Consider the following 25,023-nt stretch of genomic DNA (forward strand, 5'->3'; position numbering starts at 1 on the left):
GCGTATTTAGAATTTTGCACCTCGGGGGCCCGACCTATAATTTTGGCCCATATGCATGTGTACTTTTCAGGAAAAAAATGGCGACCCCTCCTCGTCAGGCAAACAGGTGCCTTAAATGCATGTTGAATTATCTTATTTCATAATCACATGAAAAAGGGCAACTGCAGACCACTTTTTTAATGATGACTTGATAAAAAGTCATTTCTATCCATGAATATGATATAATACCACTTTTTTTTAAAGAACAAATGTGACCAGGAAGCACAGATATTGCCCTTTCACCAGCGGCTAACTTGGGTAAAATTATTATTATTATCATTATCATTATTATTAGTATTATCATGGGGAGTTAAATGCTGATTTTTGTTGTTTCCTAGGGTGTAGCTCTTACTTAAGACTAACGCGTTTATTAACATCTTAACTTTATTCATACAAACAAGTTAACATGGTTAAGGGAGATTTATTTCATAAGTCCAAATAAATAATGCGAACGCGATTTTTGATAGCTTGTGTATAGACCTGGAAATAGAATATTCTGAGAAGTTTTGTAAGCATGAGCAGGATGGGCATCTCTCTATCTGTCAGGGCGAGCTGAAAATTGTCTATATTCCAAAATGACCCAAAGTTTGGAAATTCTAAGGATGAACAGGATGGGCACTTAAAAATTATTCAATCCGAGCTGAACCTTTTATATATTTCGTTCCAAAACTAGACATTCTACACAATTTAGGTAATCATTAGGTAATCATTAACAGGATGTCCATCTAACTAATCATTCGATGCGAGCGCGAAGCGCGAATCACACCAAAGGTCGATTTGCCCCCCCCCCCCCTCCCTTCCTAGGTCGAACATTACTGATCTTATAATATTCAGATCAGTGTCAAACAATAATTTGGCGACCCCCCCCCCCTTCCTAGGTCGAACATCAATTTGCCCCCCCCCCCCATTTTTATTACTCCCCCTTTCCCCTTTTCTCTTCTCTCCTTTTCTCTTCTTCTTGTTTCCTTCTCTCTTTCTTTTCTCCCTTTTCTCTTTCTCTTCTTTCCCCTCCTTTTTTATCTCCCTTTTCTTTCCCTTTCTTTCCTCCCTCTTTTTGGGGCCCCCTTTTCGCCTACCCGGGGGCCCGGGCCCCGAACCCCCCCCCCTCCCTCCCACCCAGAATACGCGCATGGGCATGATGCGACACTTTGAAAACTTTCTGAAATGAAATGTCTAATGTAAAATATCATGAGTGTGACAAGCATTTCATGGTATACTCACTGTATAGTTCCCCTGCGGCCGCCGTGAGGGCGCCTTGCGGCCACCTCGCGTCTGCCGTAGTATTTGTCAAAAACCTACGGCCAGCGCAGGGTTGCCCTAGGGCGACCGTACGTCATGATTTCAAGGACATACGTCAGCCGCAGATTTTTTTTCTCCATAAATTAAAAAATACGCCGTGCGGCGACCGTAACATATGTGACCGCTAGAGTAAGTGGCCGTGGAAATTCTGAGGCGACCGTAGAATTGCTACTCGCCGTAGAAATTTTAGAATCTACGGCGGCCGTAGCAAATGTGACCAAGGTATTAGGCATCCAAGATAAAACAGATCGCCAGGAAAAATTGACAAATTAAAGAAATATTTAAATGAATGCTGAATTCCAAGCACAGGTAAGAATAAGGATTGGTCAGTAAAACTATATGTGAGATCCCAGTGGAAAAAAAACAGTGGTTTATAATAGCTGTAAAAGGTAAACTCTGTGATTGATATGTGGTGTTGATTACACTTAGTCGACCGGTTTCCAAGAATTACATTAACTGGGTCCATGTATTGAAATACACAAATTGATGTTAGAAATTCTTAAGGAATTTGTTTTGAATTTATTAATTTGTCTTACCTAGCCTTGTTAGTGATTCACACACTGTTTTTGTAAGATCTGTCTAAGTCACATTATGATTTATTGAATTATGTTGTTTCTTTCCAGTGATCCTTGCCATTGCCATACCACAACTCTCCCTGTTCATCTCGTTAGTCGGAGCCATGGCCAGCTCCACCCTCGCGCTCATCTTCCCTCCTCTCATAGAAGAACTAACATTTGGTTTCCATGGTTACAGGACACCAACGTCGATCCTGAGGTTAATAAAAAATGCCTTCATCTGTTTATTTGGTTTGATTGGATTTGGGGCTGGTACATTTGTCTCCATCCAAGGTATTGTAGAAAAACTTTGAATCTATTATGCTTTTCACACTGCACATATTTTCCTCAAGCCCGGGGTTAAGCTTAGCCCACTTCGCTTTCACACTACGTTTTAGCAAAGTGGGCTAGAACGGTAAATAGTACGGTACTATCTGGTTCTGCAAAAAGGCAGGGTTAGCTGACCTATTGGCCTATTGCTAGCACCACAATTGTGTTGCTAAGAGATGCAGTGTGAAACGAAACTGGGCTAAAGAAAAGTGGGGCTAAGCATTAGCCAATCACAGAAGTCAAAATTGCACGTTAATCACGCTCTGTGTGGCAAAATCATCAATATTCATGAGCTGTGCTATGGTCCGGGTTTAAGGCGTTCACCACGGCTAAGCAAATAGTATGGGGTTAAGAAAGACAGTGTGGAACCAAAAAAAGATAGTATGGGATTAAGGATAGTTTTGGATTAAGGAAATGCAGTGTGAAAAGCATATATGTGTTTTAGGGGAATTTGACACCATTTGGATATGAATCATCCAGAGTAGACCAAGATTAATGACCAGCTGACATTATGTAATGTCACTGGAAATTGCCATATGGTAAAGCCATTAGGCTCGGCCGAAGAATTTCCCACAGGGACACCGAGTTTGCTTTCCTCCAAAGATGTCTCTTTTACAGGTATTTCCAATGCTTTGCACAGAAGTATGGGACCAGCAAAAAATTATCTACTCCCCATGAAATCTGGCACCCATCGGACTTTAATACAAAAAGGGATCTTGGCTAGCAATAAGGTATTCAATTATCCCATTTGAGAAAAATCATATCAACTCCATATAAATCCTCCTGAAAACATCTAGTAGGCAAGAGTTTGAATTTATTGATCTGATCTACCCATCTTTAATTATAGAAAGCTGTTAAGTTTTACTTTATAGCCCAGTAACAACCAAAACTTGTTCATTAACAATTCTATTTATATGTATCAGTGCAATATAGTGCTATACCCCATCTCTCTAAACCCCAAAGAAATCTTCTTTATGATTTTGTGTAATTTTTAATTTTTCTCTTTTTTTAAGGTACATTATATCTTGTACATGTGGGTCCATCTGATTATTGCAGATGTTAAATGTTGATATTAAAAGTTATCTATACTTTGATTTAGTGTATATTTTGATTTTTCCTTGTGCAACAAATCAATAGTAGTCATATTGTGTCTACCTGGAATTGGTTAGGCCATGAATGAGCAGTTAACCATATTGGTCAAATCAAGTTCTGTCTTTAAATTTCAGATTTATCTTGTGTTTTTTGTTTTATTATCATATTTAATGGAAAAGGCAAATTATTATTATCACTGGTGAATATAATTCTTTTTTTTCCTACCAAAGATTAAACTCAGAGAGAATCTGAGAACCGATTTGCTGCACTTATAGAAGTTGCCCCCCCCCCCTACATCCCAGGGGTTATTGATGATGATTATGCATTAAAAGAAGTCCAAGCAATTAAGCTGAGACCAGCTAGATATTATTTGAATTTAAATAGCATGGCTGGATTATAAGCCAATGAAAATATGAAAAACACAAAAATATGCCAATATGATGAAATAAAACTAAAAACTTCCTGACCAAAAATGGAACAGTTTTACTTCTAGACAGAAAGTATTACTATAAAATCAAGAGAGTTAGTTAATGTCGCTGTCGCAAAATCTGAACTCTGATATTTCCTAACACTTTCACATGCACTCAAGCATGCCTCCAGTTTTTAAAACCAATGGAGATAAGTGTTTTGTTTTTCCCCCCTTTCAAAGAAATGATGATAATGATATCTTGATGATGAAACCTCTTAAGGATCTTTCGTTGAAGATGAAATGTAACCATAATGGTATGCTATGTATGGTATGTAACCTTAAGATGTTGAGAGCCATCCTTTTCCACTTATCTGATTTGAATTTCCTGATATATATATATATATATATATATATATGAAAATATATATTTTACATATGTTCTTGGGTTTTTTTTATGTTTTTCTTTCTGTTTTATGCAAGCCAATGCAGAAAGTTTTATTTTGCTGCATATGCTGTAAAGCGCGTAGAGAAACTTTCAGTTTATTATGCGCTGTATAAGAAAAGTATTATTTTATTCAACCAGACAAAGTCAAAAGGAATTTTTCAAAGTAAGGAGCAAATAGTTCTGTTACAGTTCACACTGTAGTGAGGAAATCCCTTATTAATATATGAATAGATGATGTGAAGCATTTTACTGTCTTCTGAGATATGTACATGCAATGATCATAAAGACAACTGCTTGAAATTGCAGTTATCAGACTTTTAAAATCAAATTTTTAGAATTAGTAATTCTTAATCTGAGATTTTACCAGTGAAAACTCATGATTCTCTTATTGCTTTTAGCTTATCATTATTATTATCTTATTGCTTTTAAACATACTTTTTATCTGAGTTTTTTTTTAGTGAAATAAAAAGGATAACCTACTAGTAAATTATTATTTTATTACTGAAAAATGAATGGATAAATTAATTTTATGATAGTCTTCCTGTGTATCAGCATCATCATCATTATTATTATCATAATTGTTATAATTATATAAATATTATTATTATTATCATCATTATTATTTAATGATATAATTAATATTATTGACAGATCCTAGACCCTTGGGGCATTTGATTGAATAAACAAACATTTTTCAAATTGATAATCTGTCTTCCTTTCATTGTACACCATGATATGGGGTTCGGGTGTTTATAAAAACATTTGAGAACTTACTTTGGTTGATGCATGTATAAGAGTTTGTATATGATATGCAAAACTGCACTTTGATGTGTTTTTTGAGGTGATGCCTAATAAATGTTATTGTCAATGTGTAGTTCATCTTAAAAATGTAATTTTCCTGAATGTTTTATCAGCTCATCCACATATCCAGGGCCCCATCTTACAAAGAGTTACAATTATCCAATCAACCGCAACTATGGAAAGCCAGCAACGTCAAAAACTAAAAGACATGTTTGTTCAATTGATCCAGTCAACCACAACTATGGAAAGCCAGCAACGTCAAAATTAAAAGAAATGTTTGTTCAAAATGATTTCTAGATACAGTGTATGTTTATTCATACATTCACTGTTTTCTTGACAATTAATTATGCTTCTCTGTGTTTTCATAGGACATTGTACAAATTTACCTAAAGAAAAAATTGACATTGATGGATTTCCATATAATTGTTGATCGGATCAATCATAACTCTTTGTAAGATGGGGCCCTTCTTACAAAGAGTTGCGATTGACCCGATCAATCATAACTATGGATGGCCAGCAACGTCAACATCTATTATGCATGTTTGTTCAAAATATTTTCCAGCTATGATGTATATTCATGCATTCATTGTTTTCTTGAAAATTCACTGTGCTTCTCTTTGTTAACAAAGGACATTGTGCAAATTTCCGTTAGAAAAAATTATGACATTGACGGATTTCCATAGTTACGATTGATTGGATCAATCGTAACTCTTTGTAAGATGGGGGCCCAGATGTATTCTTATAACTCTATTACTCTGTTTTATTCAGTACCTAATAAATTAGGCATTATTACTATTAGGATCTCTCCTTACACTTTCACATGTACCTGTGCATGCCTTGAGCTTTCAAAACCGATGCAGATAAGGAGTGTGATCATGATTTTTTTTTTTTTTTCCAAGGACAAGATGTGAAAATGTGGTAATGATAAACACATTTTTTAGTATTGCAGTAGAAGAGATGAATAGACAGTAATAGTAATGATACACTTCGTTTTTAACATGTAATTGTTTATCACTGTTGGGTTTGACTGTATATATTCATAATTTATGATTTCATGAAATATTAAGGCCATGCAGGTTCTGATACAGTACCATTGTGTAGATAACTACACTTTATAGATGTATTAAACTTGTGATTGCAGTACTTGAATACGTAAACATACCTGAATGCCTCAAACACTGAAAATGCAATAAGTAATGACCTCTATAGGGGAAGAGCCGTGGTGTAGTGGTTCTGACTATTGTCTTGTAAACAGAGGGTTTTGTGTCCGAATCCCACCCCGGTCTAGCATCCTTTGGCAAGGCATTGATCCACACTTTGCCACTCTCAACCCAGGTGCTAAATGGGTACCCGGTAGGATGCAAAAGTTATTGTATGTTTGAATTTGCCAACGCCATTATGAGGCTGCGATGAATGCGTGGAAATTATGTACTTTTTGTGCGGGATCGAAATGAATCCAATGACTGGGGTAATAATATGCTGTAAAGCATTTTGACCCGTTATGGAAAAAGCGCTTCATGAAAACTAGCTATTATTATAGTGTGTAAGTTTTTTTTTTTTTTAAAGCTTAAGGCTTAGCTTTCTTTATTGTAGGGTCATTCTGAAAATGACCTACCGGTTCATTGGCTCGACCATTGATTTGGCTTGTAGCTTCGCACCCTCGGGTCACAGGCAAAGCTTGCACTGAACGATGTGACAGGCCTATAATTTGTACCTAATCTTTATGAAATATCTTTGATTGTCATTAATCACTTTTTTCTTGCAATACTCAGAAGCTGTGGTTTTGATATTTTAGATCACTAGTTATTTGCTTTTCCAAAGTTTTTTTATTTGGAAGTAGGGGGCTTCCAAATAGATGTATTAGTGTGTGCAATGTCATTTCTTATTTGTATGCATGTAGGTTTCTTGTGTATTATATGTTCAAGATAAATTTAGATATATTTTGGTTCCCTGCACCTGTTTGATGGAATGGAACTTAGTCTGTGTGCTTATTTATGCCATCAAGAGCAAAAGCTTAATCAGAAGTTACTTTGGTATTTTTAGTTAACTTTTAAAGAAAGAAGTGAAGATCATAATTCCCAAGATACCTAGGATTGAATATAAAACATAAATCAGCACACTGCAAACACAAGTATTTTGCGTGTAGCGTCGGTGGTCTCGGCGAGCGTGCAATCGACTAAATCATATGGATCCAAAACTGCACAATGAATGGATCCAAAGTTGCATGAATGATGACGTCATTGTAAAATGGGCTGAATGATCGATATCCAAACAACCAATCAAATTACCATAATCTGTCTAGGTGTTATATAATACCCAATTTTCTTAACAGCGGCTATTTAGTTTAACCACTCACATCTTGGCGCTGTGAATGTCACTTTGTGTTGGATATAAAGCACTTTGCAAGTGGCTATTCTGATCATTATGGCAAGAAAATGTTTTTCTTACCTTGTCCCATAGCCTGAACAGCTTTATTACTATGGTTCGTACTTTATTATTACTATTATTAACCAATAGTATGTTTGAATCTTGAACTATTTCAAACAAACGTGTTTTGATATCTCTTGTGTGTGTTTGATGTTGCATAATTTCAAGATTTTACAAACTATTTTATGAAATCTTTGATCCAGGAATGAATTTCAAAGAATGGATCTGTACATGTATGTAAAATAAAAACAATTTTATTATATTTCCAATCATTGGTGTGATGTCTGTATTATTGTGTGATGAAGTTTTCATATAAAAAATATGAGCTTAGGTAGTTTGCGAGTGATATCCCCTCCCCCTCTAATGCTTCTTGTGGGTGCGTGGTGGTCTAGTGGTTCTGACTCTCACCTTTCAAACAGAGAGTCGTGGGTTCAAATCCCAGCCGTGGCGTGTTTTCCTTCAGCAAGGAATTCATCCACAGTGTACTGCACTCGACCCAGGTGAGGTAAATTGGTACCAGCAGGAAGTAATTCCTCAAAAAGCTGTGCGCACCAGAATCGGTAGACTAGCTTAGCCGGGGTAATATAGGAGCGCCTTGCAAGGTGGATACATGCACTATACAAATCCTATATTATTTATTCTTGTAATTATCACTATTGCCTTCATGATCGTCATCACCACCACCATCATCATTATCATCATAATCATCATCACCGTCATCACTGATATCAGCATCATTGTCAGCATTTCAAACAAAAATTGTACAAAACAATTATTTTCATCACCATTCTTCTGTTACATCATAATTCTCACCTTTCGATTGATCGACACATTTAAATAAATACATGTAGATACCAAACAAATACATTCTTACAACATTTATTTTTCCATGACTTTCATGACTTCACAAATCATTTGCAAAAAACATTATTTCTACAAAACAGAATTTGACATTCATTTTAAATACATCAGCATCTTGATTCAAATAGAAAAAAAAAATCTTAAAAACCAATTTAGTTATCCTTTCCTGGAACAGTACTAGTGATACATACCATGGTCTATTTCAAAATCAGATAATAAACCAACTGGGTACTATGACACAAAGTTTCAATTTGATTGTATGGTTGATTATTCTAAATGACTGTAGAAGGTCAGCAGCCCTATGATCAATCGCTAAATTTTGTGTTACGGGGCTCAGGAGACCAAATTTATGACTGGTTTGACCAGGACTATGTTCATATCATACCATGAATAAAAGTTTTACAATTCAAATTGGAGCAGTGTCCTGTCATTTTCTTATCGATTAAAACCAATTCATGACAAAATTTTAAGTTTTACAATTCCCCTATGTAAAGATGTCGTATTATAATAATTACGCTGTAAAGATGAAATAGGTAGGGAAACCGAATATTATACCGTGTCAAAATAATGAAACAATGTAAATGAACTCATGCAACCCTTGTCTTGCACGCATAATTAGATTACAAACGGTACTTTCATGATTTGGGAGATTATAATTATTTTGCAATATTTTTTAAAGTCATATTTTGCAGTTTCAGTTATGAATGCAGCATGATAACAGGGCCCCCCTTTCATAAAGACTTGGTATAATAATAACAAATGCACAATTCCTAAATCAACTGAAATATCAGCCAATCAAATTCATGGATTTAAGTAGCTTTAAACTGTTATATTGCAAATTTGTTAATATGCCAAGCTTTGTGAAACAGGCATCCAGAACCTCTCATACACAGAGCAACATACTTTTTAGTAAATGGTGCACAATCAATTCACTAGTGAGAGATAATCATTTTCCAGTACAAATAAACAATATAATATAAACAATTCCAAAAGCATTATCGGACACTGGTTTGGATTAATGAGCATCTTTTGCAGCACGTTTACAATAGGGCAAAAAAAATTCTTACAAATTTAAGTAAATACCAGTTTCATTCCATCTATAAAGAAAATATGAAATTATAACCCAGCATGACAAATACATTATCCAGAAGATGAGGAATTTCTTACTAGATTGTAGTACATAAGAATATTCACAATGTAATCTTGAATCGTAGTTAAGGTTTCAATCCGTGAAATAATAATACATCACTTATATATGTATAGCGCAAAATAAACAGAAAGTTTCTCTATGCGCTTTACAATAAAGAGAGTAAGAGTACTTACTAAGCACAAACTGGCCATGCATGCTACTGAACAAAAATCATTCTAGGATCGCATTCCACTTGCACAAACACTTTAATAAAATGGAAGCATTTCAACCAAGGTTAATATCAACCTCATTAGGTAATTCAAGCCCAAAAGTCTTGAAATTTATTCAATATATCCATAGCAAAGAACCCATCTTGACAGTCTGGAGCATACAAAAAAATTTATCATTATTTTACACGGTACTGGTAAATTTCATGTAATCAAAATTACATTTTATCTCCTTACAGTCCACGCACGCATTCTATATTTACAACATGTACAGAATATACTTAAACAAGGTAGATTTGGTAGAATATCCCTCAATATGCAAAATATAATCACCAATGTTTATTTGGATGAGTTTACAATGTACATGTACATATATATGAATTAGAAGTATAAAATGGTGCCTAAATAGGTATAATAATAGACTCTCATTCACATTCGTCTTTGCAGGAATGGACATTCATAAAAAATATCTTCTTTTATTATTTTTTTTTTAATGAGGTTATTGTCAGAAAATAATTTCCCAGTCAAAGCTTTTTCACGCGTCCGTGCAATGTAGACTAAGAAAAGCTTGAATATGTATTATGTAGATCATCATCATATCAGCCATGTTCAGCCCACAGCAAGGCGAAGGCCTCCTCAAGTTGGTACCAAAGGTGCTTGTCTTGTGCTGATGCAATCCAATTTATGCCAATTTTGTGAGCTCGTCACTCCATCTCAATTTTTGTCTAACCTGATTTCGTGATCCTAGCCATGGTCTCCATTCTGAGACACAATGAGCCAGGACAAAAATCGGAATGTGGTGGTGCAGATCTAATATCAGATGGTTGTCTATCCCTGTTTTAGACAAGTGAAATTTTCCTGGAGAAGGGCCTTGGTATTTTATTGAGGTATCCTGAGAGATTTTGAGATCGCTATGTAGATATTCATACTCAATGCGTCATAAGCATTTAACAGGCATGGTGTCATCTAATACTCAATAGAATGCCTAGAGAAACCGTGAGACACAAGGAATCACAGAGCCCCAGGGATAGACAGGGAGCCTCAGAGATCATGGGAGACACATAAAGATCCATGGAGACCCAATGGGACACAGGGACCATGGAGAGACACAATGAGCCTGGACAAAAATCGGAATGTGGTGGTGAAAATCTAATATCAGATGGTTGCCTATCCTTGTTTTAGAAAAGTGAAATTTTCCTGGAGAAAGGCCTTGGTATTTTATGGAGGTATCCTGACAGAAGATTTTGAGATCATTGGAGAAGTCTGTGAGATCATGCAGGAAGTTCCTGCATGTAGCTTCCCCAAAGCTCAAGAAGCTCTCAAAGAATACAATCCTCCAAGACAATGTTTGATGGACTCTATGTCCGGAGAAAGAAGCCCCCCAACAAAATGTTTCAGCGGACATTGATGAAATCAATGCAGTGAGCTCCTATGTACAGTTCATCAAGAGTGGAGTACACATCTTCTATAAGTGATGTTTGAACATTTCATTGATCAAGTCAATGCAGTGAGCTCCTGTGCATCGTTCAAGAGTGGAGTACACATCTTCTATAAGAGATGTTTGAACATTTCATTGATCAAGTCAATGCAGTGAGCTCCTGCGCATAACTCCTGGAGAGTGGAGTGTACATCTTCTGTATGAGAGGTTTGAATGTTTCAGTGGTCGTTGAGGAAGTCTCCACAGTGAGCTCCTGCATATAGCCCCTGGTAAGCTGATGTGGCTCCTAGGTGGGAACACATCTTCTGTATGTGATCATCTCTGAAGTCTATGAATTGGGCTCCTGCAGAATAGCTCCTTAATATATCATATCTCCTTGTAAGCTTTCATAGCTCTTGGGCAGGTGTACTGCATATAGCTCCTGGTAAGCTGATGTAGCTCCTAGGTGGGAACACATCTTCTGTATGTGATCATCTCTGAAGTCTATGAATTGGGCTCCTGCAGAATAGCTCCTTAATATATCATATCTCCTTGTAAGCTTTCATAGCTCTTGGGCACGTGTACTGCATATAGCTCCTGGTAAGCTGATGTAGCTCCTAGGTGGGAACACATCTTCTGTATGTGATCATCGCTGAAGTCTATGAATTGAGCTCCTGCAGAATAGCTCCTTAATATATCTCCTTGTAAGCTTTCCTAGCTCTTGGGCAGGTGTACATCTTCTATATATATGTGATGTTTGACTGCTCCAATGGTTGATGGTAAAGTCTATGCAGTGAGCTCCTGCATGTAGATCCTGGTAAGCTGTTGTAGCTCTGAGGCTGGTACACTTCTCCTATATATGTTTGAATGTTTCAGTGGTCATTGGTAAAGTCCTCCTGGTAAGCTATTGTAGCTCTGAGGCTGGTACACTTCTTCTATATATGTTTGAATGTTTCAGTGGTCATTGGTAAAGTCTATGAAAAGAGCTCCAGCATGTAGCTCCTGGTAAGCTGTTGTAGCTCTGAGGCTGGTACACATCTTCTATATGTAATGTTTGAATGTTTCAGTGCTCATTGGTCATTGGTTAAGTCTATGAAACAAGCTCCTGCGTATAGCTCCTTGAAAGCTTTATCTGATGGTTCAATGTTTCAGTGGTCATTGGTAAAGTCTATGCAGTGAGCTCCTACATATAGTTCCTCTTAAGCCTTTTGTGATGTTTGACTGTTTCAGTGGTCATTGCTATGCAGTGAGCTCCTGCGTGTAGCTCCTGGTAAGCTGCCGTAGCTCCTGCAGACTGTAATCTTCTGGGAGAGGGAGTTTGGTGACATGAGGAGCCAGGAGACGCGATGGAATGAGAGGATTAGGTTGCCTGGTTGGTGAAGATCCTGCGGCACTGGCGAGACTCTCTTGCTGTAAGATACAAAGAAAGACATGGCGGTATTGGTAAACTACAAGTACTTCTATTCACTGAATTTCAAAAGAAGCATTGAATTGTATGTTGAAAATTTATTTAGAATAAGATATATTTATCATTATGAGAAAAACCTCTCTGGATGTATTTCCTTCATGACCCCCCCCCCCCCCTCCCTCCACAAACCATGGGCAATTCCATGAAATAATGAGCCTTTTTGTACGCTCAATCCATTTTTTCCCCCATGATTACATTATGAACTATACAAACAGGCCATTTCAGGAAGGTATCACATATGTAGAGATATATATTGAAAAATGAGACAATCATCTTTTTCTATTGTTATTTGCGCAACATTACAAGATTGCAAGGTAAAGTAGAGCAGTGTACACCCTTCTACAAGATTCTTTATTTTAAAAAGAAGTCTAAGATAATTATACAATACAATTTAGACAAACATAATATTCCAAACCATCACTGTCTAAGGCACAATTGCGTAATTTGGGCAAACGATTCATGACATTTTTTTCTGTACATTAGAATGAAATAAACACATGAACATACTAGTACATCAAATGTAATTTTTTCTATTTGTGTAGGGGCAATGCCCAAACCATTGTTAACGGCCGCACAGAAACGTTGTTAGCACTGACAATACGCCAACAGAGGTCATTACAACGAGAAACGTCGCAGCTGATGCCTACTGTCACAACTCGCTATTTAAATCTTGGATCAATGTTTGATATCACGATCCAAAAGATGTGGCTAGGCCTACTCTTAGTGCTCTGTGAGCGCTAATTTTTCTGTGCGGCCGGAACAGAGCAGTGTATTACCTGTAGGGTAAGGACGGCTTTCATCATGTTTGCCGTCCGTTTGGCCATCTCTGAACGGCACACCCTGTCCTTGACCGTCTGACAGTAGACCCCGCCGACACGAAGGCAGAGTGATGCTATGTCAGGGTGAAGCTTCTCAACCTCAAAGGTCGTTGGCTCTCGTCTACCGAGCTCGACCAGTCGCTGCAGATAAGGCAATAAAATAAAAATGTTTAAATATTAATAAAAACAATAACAACAATGATGATCATAATAATGATAATAATGACAATGATAAAATTTACAATGAAAATGATAATAATAATATTCTGCCTTTATATTGGGCCTAACCCCAACTTAACGGGGGGGGGGGGGGGGTCAATTTGACATACAGTTTTCACATAAAACATATAAAATACACATTATTTTGCTTCGGCATTACAGACATTAGACACATTCTATTACCTTTAAAACAGTCAATAAGCACTCTTCTATGACTCCGGCATAGTAGAACTGTTCCAATGCTACCTCATGCATGTAATTCGTACTAATGCCCTCAATGATAGGTATTATTACAAAATATAACTGGACGCTTCAATCCAAGTGAGACCATAGCCTTACCTCATTAATATTGATGAAATCCAGGTAGACCTGACCGTTTGTAGACCAATCCTGAATGAGTGATGACCGTTCGACATAGCTCAGCTCATCTAGTACCCCCTTCAGAAAGCCATAACTCTCTGAAAAAGAAGTCAAAGACACAAACTCAACATGAAGTACATGGACTAATGTGGAAGGGTAATTTCACATGGACAATGGGTTATTTATTTTCAAGTTCAAGTACAGTGTCAAAATCTGGTGTTGGTGTGGTAGCAACATGTAATCTGCTGGTAATGCAACACAACACCAGTCTTAACAAAATACTTGAAATGAGGCTGGTGTAGAGATTCACCTAAAAAAATAAGATGTATGTCATCTGCTGTGCCTGCTGAAGATCTACATTTAATTTTACCAACATCAACACCGAGGGATTAAGAAATCATCCTTTCATGTTTGGTATTGGTATCTCAAGCTCACAAACTTTTAGAGTGAAGATGAGTACAAATCATAAGAGCTTTATACATTTCAATGAGTAATAATATTGACCCTTTTGGTTTCTTGAGATGATTGAAGACTTTGCATTCTGAACAGGATTTTACTGCAGTTTTTCCCTAATTTCACTTTCATCATCATCAACACTTCTCACGTACAGATGAAACATCTTTGGTAGTGCAAGCAAAAATGGGTCTTTGGATGAGCGGATATTAGGGCAAGATGGTCTACGGGAAGCAACGCTATCCTTACTATATTTCAGCATCTGGTTATGAAAGCTATTAAAACAAAAAGAAGTAATTTAAAGACAATCCCTTCTTTGCGGGGAGCCACTTGAATTGGACCTGGATAGGACTTGGACTGGACCTGGATTGGACTTGGTTTAGAATTGGAACGGATTTTGGTTTTTTCTTTTCCCATCTTACATGAAAAAAATATATGATTGTAGATCAACATATGATAATAATAATAATAATTCTTGAAATTTATAAACACAGAATAATTGGTGAAGAATCTCTATGCAGTTTACAATTACCAAATCAATATATCATAAAACATAGACCTAAAATAAAGGCATAATATTAGGTACTAACCATTGATGATGGCATTAGCTGCTATCTTCTTGATCAAGACCATATGACAATCGTTCCACCTCCCAGCCTTCAGGAGATGCCATGCTTCCTCTCTCTCCCGTCCTTCGTAAAGCGCCCTCAATGCCTTGGCATCATGGATCCACTCCACAGGGACATGAAGACGGTCAACAAGGAAGCTCTCTTGTGGGGTCAGCTGGTTACCGGTCAGCTCAAGGGTGATGTGACACCCGAGGAGTGACCGGACGAGATCCTCTCGGGCTATGTCATTGGGGACGTGGAGGAGGACAAACGCTGCCCAATGCCAGAGGCCGATAGATTCAAGCTGCGAGGCGTAGCTGATGGTTAGATGTGCTTGGCGATGGGGAGAGAGGTGGGTATAACCCAAGGCATGCAGGACTTGCAAGACGTGCCAGCTATATAAGAAAACAAACAATTATTATATTTATTATTACATTATATCACTAAATTTCACTATATTTCGTGATAGAACTTTCTTGAGCACACTTTCATTCTCATTGACATTTGTATAATTCCTTTCTTCAACTGAAACTATTCAATGATATTAATGTTCATCATTAGTTTTCTACACTATATATTTAGTTATTATTTTGTCTTCACATGTATTAGGATCTATATCACCATTATATAGCAGATAATAGAACCCACCTGAGTCTATAGTCCAATTGGTATGGCGAATGAGCTGTTGGAGCTAGGACGTTGTGCATACGATGCGTCTTGTCGCAGTAGAGCTTCAGCAAATGATAACACATATCCCAGACGGGGAACCTATCTCGACTCGGCATCAGACCGTCCCCATCGTCCATCGATTCCAAGGCACTCAGGTCTTCCTTGTAGAAACCGGGATTGCTTTCCATGTATGGTGGGCGGGGAGGGAGGCAGTAGTCACCAAGCGCTGATTTGCCTACGATTAGAAGGATGTCAGAATATTTTAATCAAATCACTTGAAGTGGGGATATTAGATAAATTCAATGCAAAAGGTATACAATTCAATAGAAGACAACAAAAATCTTCATGTTATAATATGCACAGATTTTGTGCATGGATCATCTGGATCCAGTGGGCAATGAGCTAATAAACCAATAATTACTTGCAAATTGTAATAATTTGTTGCTCGGTCAAGTAGGAATCTCAGCTCTCATAAATAGAGAACTCCAGAGCTGCCAACATGAGCGAGAAAATTTTCAGTATTCCAAAAGCTGAAAATCAATATATTGGTGAGGAAACTGCTATTTCCAAAGAAATTCCATAGGACACCACATAAAAACTCAAATTTGCATGAAACTATCAGTGTTCTTGTCATTTTTAGTACTAAGTACTGAAACACAGTACTAGTTGATAGCTTTGGAACTCAAGCAGGAAAAATATCGCAAACGATGTTTTTCACTCTTGACAGACCCTGAAGCTGAATCCCTTTACTCACCAGTGAAGCCGTCCTCAAATGCCTGCAAGCCATCAGCAATAGAAGCTTCCTGGTAGTTATGATACCAGAGGTGAACAGCCAAGGCTCTCTTCCAGTCCAGATCCTCGCAGACATTGACCGCTCCTCTCGAAGACTGCCACACCAACTGACCAGCAAGTAATGAATAAACCTTCAGGTACTCGTCGGCGATGAACTGGTCAGCTCGCAATTGCTCCCAGTGGATGAGTTGCGTCCCCACCAGGTGGCGGGATTCGTGGGTGGCACCTGCCTGGGCGAGGAGAAGCGCTAGTCTGTGGTCGCCGAATTCCTGCGCCTTGAGACACGCTTCATTGATCTGCCTGCCGGTAAGGAGCGCAAAGATGGCCTCCACGTGACCTAGGTGCCGGAACTTGGAGTCCTGGACCTCATCGTCAATGTGCTTCCTGCAGGAGTCTGAGAGCCACTGTGACATGGCTTTTCTCCTAGCCTTGCGATATGGGTAGCTTGTGGGATCCAGTGGACCTTTACCTTCTTCTTCTGGTAGTTGACCCCACAGGGCAACCATGAGAGCCCACACTAACCGCGTGTGTTCTAAGAGTTCTAGATCGTACCCTGTACCTTCCTTCTTATCTGTAACAGATTCTTTGGCATACCTGTGTAGGGCATCGATACCAGATTGAGGTGCGAATGCAGGGCATGGCTGCGCTGTGGAACACATACTGTGGTCTAACTCTACCCCCAGGGATCTTTCGTACATTCTTGACGTATGACCAGGCTTTCCAAACATGGGTGCAATGTTCACTTTCTCAAGAGTCACTTTGAAAGGGGAGCTTTCCGTCGCTGGTTTGACCATGGACTTGGATGTCAGCAGCGTGAAAGGCATGGGCTCTTCTTTGATCTTGGGTCTGAACCCCTGGACACCAACAGCTTTCCCAGAATGGACAAGCGTCCAGTTCGGTCCCCATCCAACCCTAAAAGAGCGACCCATCATTAGTCCTGAATCAGCTATGTGATCATGGCGCTCAAAGACCACGGAATCTTCCAGTGGAGCCATGCTGAGGTGGGGGCGTGCACCGACGATCTTTGGGATCTTCTCTTGAGGACTCATCCCAGCTGGCATGACAGGAACTTGATCCCTGGTGTCCATGGACTCTCTCAGGAAGCGCGGGATAGGGCTTGCCACTCTACCTTGTAACAGCGGGGATGACATCCCGGCGAGAAACTTGGCCGGACTTCCCATCATGCTGGCTTGCCACATATCTCCTGCCTGCTCTCGCTCGAACAAGGGCTCCCGCGACGGCCTTGGTATCCTCCTTTCTCCATCCCTCCCTGGGGCATTGGCGAAGGATCCAGAATGCGCAAACGGTTCTTCCTCCTCCTCGGCAAAGAAAGATGCCTTCATGACTTGCATCCGGTGAGAGCTCACACCGATGGCTTCAGCCAGACGGTGGGAGACATCTAACGACCTTTGACCTCCCTCCATGACCTCATCGGGTCCAGGATGCTGATCAGTATCATCACACGGCATATAGGTGTCAAAGTCACCCGCTGGAACAAAGAGCAATAAAACTTTTATCAAAATCTCTTAAAAGATATTTGCATGAACTGATTATCAAAACTAAAAAAATCCTCTTGATAATCACATCACATCTAATAGTTGATTAAGAACCAATGCCTCAATCGGTATGACAAAGTTTCTGGCAGTCATTACATCCTTAGTAATGCATGAAAATGGCAATATTTGATTAAAAAGTGGCAGATTTCCATTTCGAACAAGTAGTTTTACTATTTCAAAATTAGTACCAAGTGACTGCAATGGGTCTATGAAACCTACCTTCTCCGGCCATGTATTGGTCTTGGATCATCTGACCCCCGAGACCTCTGCTTCTTGGGACAGCCCGGTCAGATACTGTGTCCATAGCAAGCTCTTCTCTCATTGGTTCTTCAGGTAGGTATTGGATGCTTCCATTCTCTTGTAGGGGTGCTCTGGTGCTGCTGGATTTTTGTTTCTCATCCTTCTGCTTGGCTGGGGGAGGCTTGGCTGGTTCCTTGGCAGGGGCTTTATCAACCTGTGTGTGAAGTGGACAATATTGGGTTTTAGTAGTGACAATGTTGATCATCATCTTCCTCCTCTTCCTAATCATCATCATCATCATCATCAAAATCACCATCATCATCAGCATCGTCATCATCATCAGCATCGTCGTCATCATCAGCATCGTCGTCATCAGATTCATTATCATCATCATCATCATCATTACTATCGTCATCATCATCTTCATCATCATCATCGTTACCATCATCATCATAATCATCACCGCCACCATCATCATACTCACCGCTGTCATCATCACTATCATCATACTCATCACCAGCACCATCATCATCATCACCAGCATAATCGCACCATCATCATCTGTCCAAGAAATTCTTTGAATTTCATGTGCTTCCCTTATGGATTGAAATCTTCTATTTTCCATACAGCAGAAAACTGGGAAGATTAGCCTAGATGTTTTAAGTATACAATACCTTTTTAACCCCCTTCTGCCCTTGCTGCTGCTGGGGCTGTCCTCCGTCCTCTTCGTCGCTATCAGTTAGACCGTACTTTGAGAAGTGCTGGACCTGGAACACCCAAGATCCCGTCTCAGGACGGTACTCAATGAACTTAGCTCCAAGCTTGGCTGTTGCTCTCTCCAGCCTTTCCTCGTATTCCAGGGAAACCAACCTTTCAGGATCCTGGAAAAAATACAGACATCAAGTGAAACAACATCTCTAAGGCAAGTTATGCAAGTACCACCAAGCTCAGCAATTGATCGTACCCTTGATTACCAGGGCCCTGTCTCACAAAGAGTTACGATTGATCTAATCGATCATGACTGTGTGGAAATCCACCCAGGAAATTTTCTACAGGAAATTATCTCAATCTCCTCAGTAAACAAGAATATCACACTGAATCTTCAAGACAATGATGAATGTATGAATATACATATCTAGAAAATATTTTGAACAAATTTGCATTTTAGATGTTGACGTTGCTGGCCGTCCATAGTTGTTGCTAATCGGATCAATCGCAATACTTTGTGAGACTGGACCCAGGACTGAGTTTTCATTGGTCAACCAATCGGTGGTCAATGCAATCAGTTGAAAAATCGTTTATATATAAACAAATGCAAATTGGGTCAACAAGATCCCTGTTAAATCAAACGTAATTAAATAGACTTTGAAGTATGCATCCCTCTCCCTTCCTTTCCCCTCGATGAATTCCCCATACCTTGATCGGTTGTCTTGTTGACTTGTCAATGGGCCAGGTCTGGTCTAGGGTCACCTCTGCTTTCTTGTTGAGTCCTGTACCAACGGTAGGCTTACAGGTGTCGTCTGGGTAGATTGTGATCTCCTTCCGTCTAAAGTGAACTGCATGAAGGAGAATATATTTCAAAGCATGAAGGCAATTTCATTAAAAAATCAACCTTTTTGTACATTTTTTTTTGCATTCTTACTTCACTTAAGTGCCCGCAGGGAGAACAGTTTTCAGAACTGAAGCAGCTCCCCTGGACAAACTATTATTATTATTACTTCATGAACTATGTAAGCCATGATAATTTGAGAACATTGTAACTTCTTCATATGAAATAGAAAAATTAGGTAAGATTCTTTTAATTTACATCAATAAGTAAATGAATATACCTGACAGATGCTAGTTAACTGTCTTAACTTGCTTGCTTGAATTAATTATTAATACACAAATTCTTGAGTCGCATTACCCACTCCAGGTAAAGGTCACCATTATGCCACCCCTTCATTTGGTCAATGTTTACCACGGAGCCAACATCGCTCCTGAAGAGCAAAGTGACTCTCCCCTAACTTGCGTTTGTTGTCCACAAGAAGATGGACGGATTCTCATATAGTCTACCATCATCGTGGCTAAACCAATCTGGTGTACAATCAGTTAGATCCAATCACCACTTGGGTCAATCATCACTCATACTCAAACTCATTTGTGTTAATTGTCACTTAGTCTAATGCCCAGATGGCACAATTTCTTCATTGACTTACTTTATCGCACTTTATCAAATGAAGGTTGGTTCACAAACAGTTCACAGTTCATCATATAAAATCAGTAATATTGGAACAAGCTTATAAAATTGCTCAGAAACAAGGAGTGTGTATGATTGAGCTTTAACAGATGTGTATCAATCAAACAGATTTGATTATTTACCTCTGGGACCGACATTTAACATCACCAACCGAAAGATGCGACCAGGGCTCAAGCCTTGAACCTGTGTATCAATTTGTAACTTCCACAATGTACTAGTAGCTAGGATTACAGGCGCAAGCCACAACACCCACAAAAAAATTGCAAGTAATCAAAATATTTCTCAATGAAAGTATCGACTTCATGAACTTACCGATATCATCCAAATTGAGGCCTTTAACGTTGGTCATACCGGGGAAGAAGACACTTCCGTATCTCTCTCTTCCGACAGTGAAATCATCCACAAAGCAATTCCCGTCATCGTCGGTGAGGTCTGCCAACTCTCTGAGAGTGGGGATGGTATAGTACCCCGTGCGACGTAGGACCACCTTGGCGGGGTGGGGCGGGGGTTGGTTCTCTTGATCTAATATCTCATCTTCACCTGTGATGACAAAGATTATTTCAATTAAGGGAGGGAATTATCACATAGAGCACAGAGTACTATCATATTTATAGGGCCATTCAGTGGTGGCATTAAGAATATTTTTTGGTCTGTACAATATCAGAGAGTATTTTTCCAATCACAGATATCTAACTGATGGCCCTGAGGCTTATCTTCAAAACTTGCAGTATCAATGTATCCATTTCATTTCATTGACTGTACATGTCTCATGTGTCTATGTTCAATGTAACGATCTTATTAATGTTGTTGTTCTCCGTAATGGAGCACCTTCCTCGTCAAGCTTAAGCTTCTTGAGGTGCTACCCATTTTCTAACCTTTGTACATTTTATATTGTAACATCTCAAATAAATCTAAATATCATGCCGTATCATCCCACTTGACTGATAATATCATCCAAAAGTTAAGAAATTTTAGTTCTCAAAATGGTTAATTGGCCTAGTGTTATGCATTTCTTTATTTCATCGGTCTATCCTATTGGAGGATATTGCACAGATAGGGACAGTGATTTCCGCTTCAAAAACTGGTCTTCCATAATTAATTTCAAACTTGATCTACAATATAAATCCAGTTTTGTCATAGAAAATTTACACATAAAAAATATGAATCTCATCTAACTTAAATGAATTTTCACATGAAAATAACTAAAACAGATTTTCCGTTTTGATTTACTGGGTACCTGAGAACAGAAAATCACTGTCCATACATCGATAACTAGCAGAATTAGTAAGGCACTGGAGGACCAACTCGGCCGTAATCTGGCAAAGGGTCATCTGCACATTCGCCCTCGAAAAACTTTCTGAGAAAATCAGCTTTGAAGTTTGAGCATTTAATTTACTTGTAGAATACTTGAGAGTTAATTTTAGCTGGTGGACTCTATTCTGTCACTTAGTTTATCTTTGAAAAATTATTTTAGTCCCTTTTTATTATTTTAATCCCTTTACTATTCTTGTAAGATCAAATTTTATGCAGATAGACCCTTTTGCCAGATTAATCTCGGGAGCAAAGACAGTGATATTTATCTGGCAAAAGGGTCTATCTGCACATAGACCTTTTTGCCAGATTAAATGATGACAGATAATATGTTTATTTTATCAGGCAAACGGGGTCTATCTGCAGATACACCCTGTTGTCAGATAATTACAGAGGGAAATTGTGTTAATTTAATCAGGCAGAAAGGTATATCTGCATGGTTGGTAAACTATTATAATATTGGACAGGCTGTGCAGGACTCTCAACTTCATGGTCTACAACCACTTGGTTTACTATCCATTTTGTCCAAAACCATTTGGTCTACTAGGCGTTTGGTCCATAACCATTTGGTCTACTAGGCATTTGTTACAAAACCATTTGGTCTACTAGGCGTTTGGTCCATAAGCATTTGGTCTACTAGGCATTTGTTACAAAACCATTTGGTCTACTAGGCGTTTGGTCCACAACCATTTGGTCTACTAGGCGTTGTTACAAAACCATTTGATCTATTAGGCGTTTGGTCCATAAGCATTTGGTCTACTAGGTGTTTGGTCCATAAGTATTTGGTCTACTAGGCGTTTAGTCCACGACCATTCGGTCTACTAGGCATTGATACAAAACCATTTGGTCTACTATGCGTTTAGTCCACAAGCATTTGGTCTTCTAGGCGTCTGGTCCACAACCATTTGGTCTAAGTAGTCATTTGGTCCACAACCATTTGGTCTAAGTAGGCATTTGGTCCACAACCATTTGGTCTACCAGGAATGTAACAAAAAACATTTGATCTACATGTACTAGGCGTTTGGTCCGTAACTAATTGGTCTAAGCAGGCATTTGGTCCACAGGCATTTGGTCCACAGCCATTTGGTCTACGGCGTTTATAACTAATTGACTTTGTTCTGAAAGCAATTGGTTTGATGCACAGCGTGTCTTAGCGATTGGAAAATTTAAAACTTAACCCCCCCAACAAAAAATACATAAATAAATAAAATAATAATAATAATAATGATAATGACACTATCCAAGATTTTACACTTAATTGGGTAGGATATTGTTGATTATACAAAATTAATCAATTATAAAGTTGGGCATAACAATATTTTTTTTTTTTAATCCATCTTATAAGATCTTCATTAATTATAACCAATTGTATTTTTATTTCTCTTTCTCACACATGCCACAGACTGACGAAGAGTTTTACTTTGCCTTTCATTCTTTAAGGGCTATCTGTTTTCTTCTAAAATCTATGATTTTATTTTTTATATGGCAGTCTAACAACTACCAATTGTGTTTTTTTCATTTCTTCTATTTTTTGCCTTTTTCTCCTCTCTCCCTTGCTCTCCTTTTCTTTTTCTCTACTCTTCTCCTTTCGTGCTATCCATCCCTTCCTTTCTTAAATCTGTATTCACCTTTTGCAATGTTCTGCGGCATTGCACTTTGACATATAGAAGTAATGTGGGGAGCTTATTTCAAATATTGCTGGCCCTCAGCGATCTGATCCCCTGAGTTAGGGTTATACGGGCATAATTACAACTGGCAGGCCAAAGATATTCATTCGAGCAAACCCATTCTAAATTTTAAATTTTGATATTGCTGATTGACAAAAATGAATGAATATGATTGATAATCTTACACTGATTCTAGGGAGGGTAACTTTACTGACCTTGCTTTTTTCAAATTGGGATGATATATCACCACTTTGGAACTATTTTATACTGGCGGAAGAAGTATTGCCATTTTACTGTCTCAAGCCATGAATTTGATCCTGTCAGGTGTAGTCTTCATAAATGCCGATTTATTTTTAAAATGAGCTACTCGAGGTACCCTTTTCTGGTCAGATATGGAATGTCAGACATATATCCTATCCACTGGTAGTAAACATTCAATTCTCGAATTTCATCCTTTTTTTGAGCGCCTCTTTAACACACGAGTCTATGGGAAATGTTTTAGGCCCGTGATACCTTAGCTGCAAACTGGCAGCCATCTTGAAATCCAAGATGGCTGCCATGAAAACAAAATCATTAAAAAAAATCAGGTATTATAATTATAACGTAGATATTATTTTGAAATTTGACACTTGGGGTATTGAAATTTCCCCCAGTAGTCTGTCCAATAGATATGCTGCAAAATGGCCACCATCTTGAAATCTAGAGAGGATCGACTGTCATGAAAATCAAAATTATTTTCTTGAGTTTTAAATAATTTCAGGCACTGCATTTTAGACATACATGTACAGGCAGGTTTTGGCCTGCTGGTATTAGAATATTGCTGCCCCATTGATTGATTCACCAGGTCAGCTGAAAGTGGCCGCCACTTTGAAATCTAGGATGGCTATTATGAAATATCTTTCCTGATCTATACATTACATGTGACACTGTAAATTGGTATTATGTACATGCACGTATTTTGTTTTCATGGCAGCCATCTTAAGAAAAGGGTACCTCGAGCAGCTCGTTTTAAAAATAAATCGGCATTTATGAAGACTTCACCTGACAGGATCAAATTCATGGCTTGAGACAGTAAAATGGCAATACTTCTTCCGCCAGTATAAAAATAGTTCCAAAGTGGTGATAATTCTTCCCAATTTGAAAAAAGCAAGTTCAGTAAAGTTACCCTCCCTAGAATCAGTGTAAGATTATCAATCATATTCATTCATTTTTGTCAATCAGCAATATCAAAATTAAAAATTTAGAATGGGTTTGCTCGAATGAATATCTTTGGCCTGCCAGTTGTAATTACGCCCGTATAACCCTGACTCAGGGGATCAGATCGCTGAGGGCCAGCAATATTTGAAATAAGCTCCCCACACTACTTCTATATGTCAAAGTGCAATGCCGCAGATCATATAAAACTCAACGAAATAATTGCAATATTTCTATGGCAGCCAGCTTGGATTTCAAGATGACGGCCATTTTTCCGCCGACCAATTGTCAGATTCCTTGGAGCCAGCAATTTTTATAATTAACGCACCCAGATACCCATATACTACAAATTTCAGTGGCACATATTATGTAAAATTCAAGAAAATGAGTTCTATGATT

General features: G+C 38.4%; 2 protein-coding genes across 24 annotated transcripts in view; one reads left to right on the forward strand and one right to left on the reverse strand.

Annotated features, from left to right (window-relative positions):
• Positions 1 to 3,782, forward strand: part of LOC129262008 (proton-coupled amino acid transporter 1-like) — a 31,142-nt gene extending 27,360 nt beyond the window's left edge. Inside the window, exon 12 of one of the 2 annotated variants that reach the window (XM_054900041.2) lies at positions 1,962 to 3,782. In XM_054900041.2, the coding sequence (XP_054756016.1) occupies positions 1,962 to 2,206 (245 nt within the window). In that variant the 3' untranslated portion in view covers positions 2,207 to 3,782. The remainder of the gene's footprint in view (positions 1 to 1,961) is intronic. The other variant, XM_064100371.1, reaches the window with a different exon arrangement.
• A 4,477-nt stretch (positions 3,783 to 8,259) lies between these two features.
• The window catches only part of LOC129262007 (nuclear pore complex protein Nup98-Nup96-like), a 54,202-nt gene continuing 37,438 nt past the window's right edge, over positions 8,260 to 25,023 (reverse strand). For 15 of the 22 annotated variants that reach the window (XM_064100365.1, XM_064100368.1, XM_064100364.1 and 12 more), the window contains 10 exons: positions 20,765 to 20,992; positions 19,630 to 19,769; positions 18,888 to 19,094; positions 18,193 to 18,427; positions 16,380 to 17,906; positions 15,605 to 15,860; positions 14,939 to 15,351; positions 13,875 to 13,993; positions 13,275 to 13,457; positions 8,260 to 12,440 (listed from right to left, as the gene is read on the reverse strand). In XM_064100365.1, the coding sequence (XP_063956435.1) occupies positions 12,270 to 12,440; positions 13,275 to 13,457; positions 13,875 to 13,993; positions 14,939 to 15,351; positions 15,605 to 15,860; positions 16,380 to 17,906; positions 18,193 to 18,427; positions 18,888 to 19,094; positions 19,630 to 19,769; positions 20,765 to 20,992 (3,479 nt within the window). In that variant the 3' untranslated portion in view covers positions 8,260 to 12,269. The remainder of the gene's footprint in view (positions 12,441 to 13,274; positions 13,458 to 13,874; positions 13,994 to 14,938; positions 15,352 to 15,604; positions 15,861 to 16,379; positions 17,907 to 18,192; positions 18,428 to 18,887; positions 19,095 to 19,629; positions 19,770 to 20,764; positions 20,993 to 25,023) is intronic. The other 7 variants (XR_010293761.1, XR_010293759.1, XR_010293757.1 and 4 more) reach the window with 1 other exon arrangement.

Source organism: Lytechinus pictus, chromosome 5 (genome assembly GCF_037042905.1).
Source record: "Lytechinus pictus isolate F3 Inbred chromosome 5, Lp3.0, whole genome shotgun sequence".
NCBI classification, from domain to species: Eukaryota; Metazoa; Echinodermata; class Echinoidea; order Temnopleuroida; family Toxopneustidae; genus Lytechinus; species Lytechinus pictus.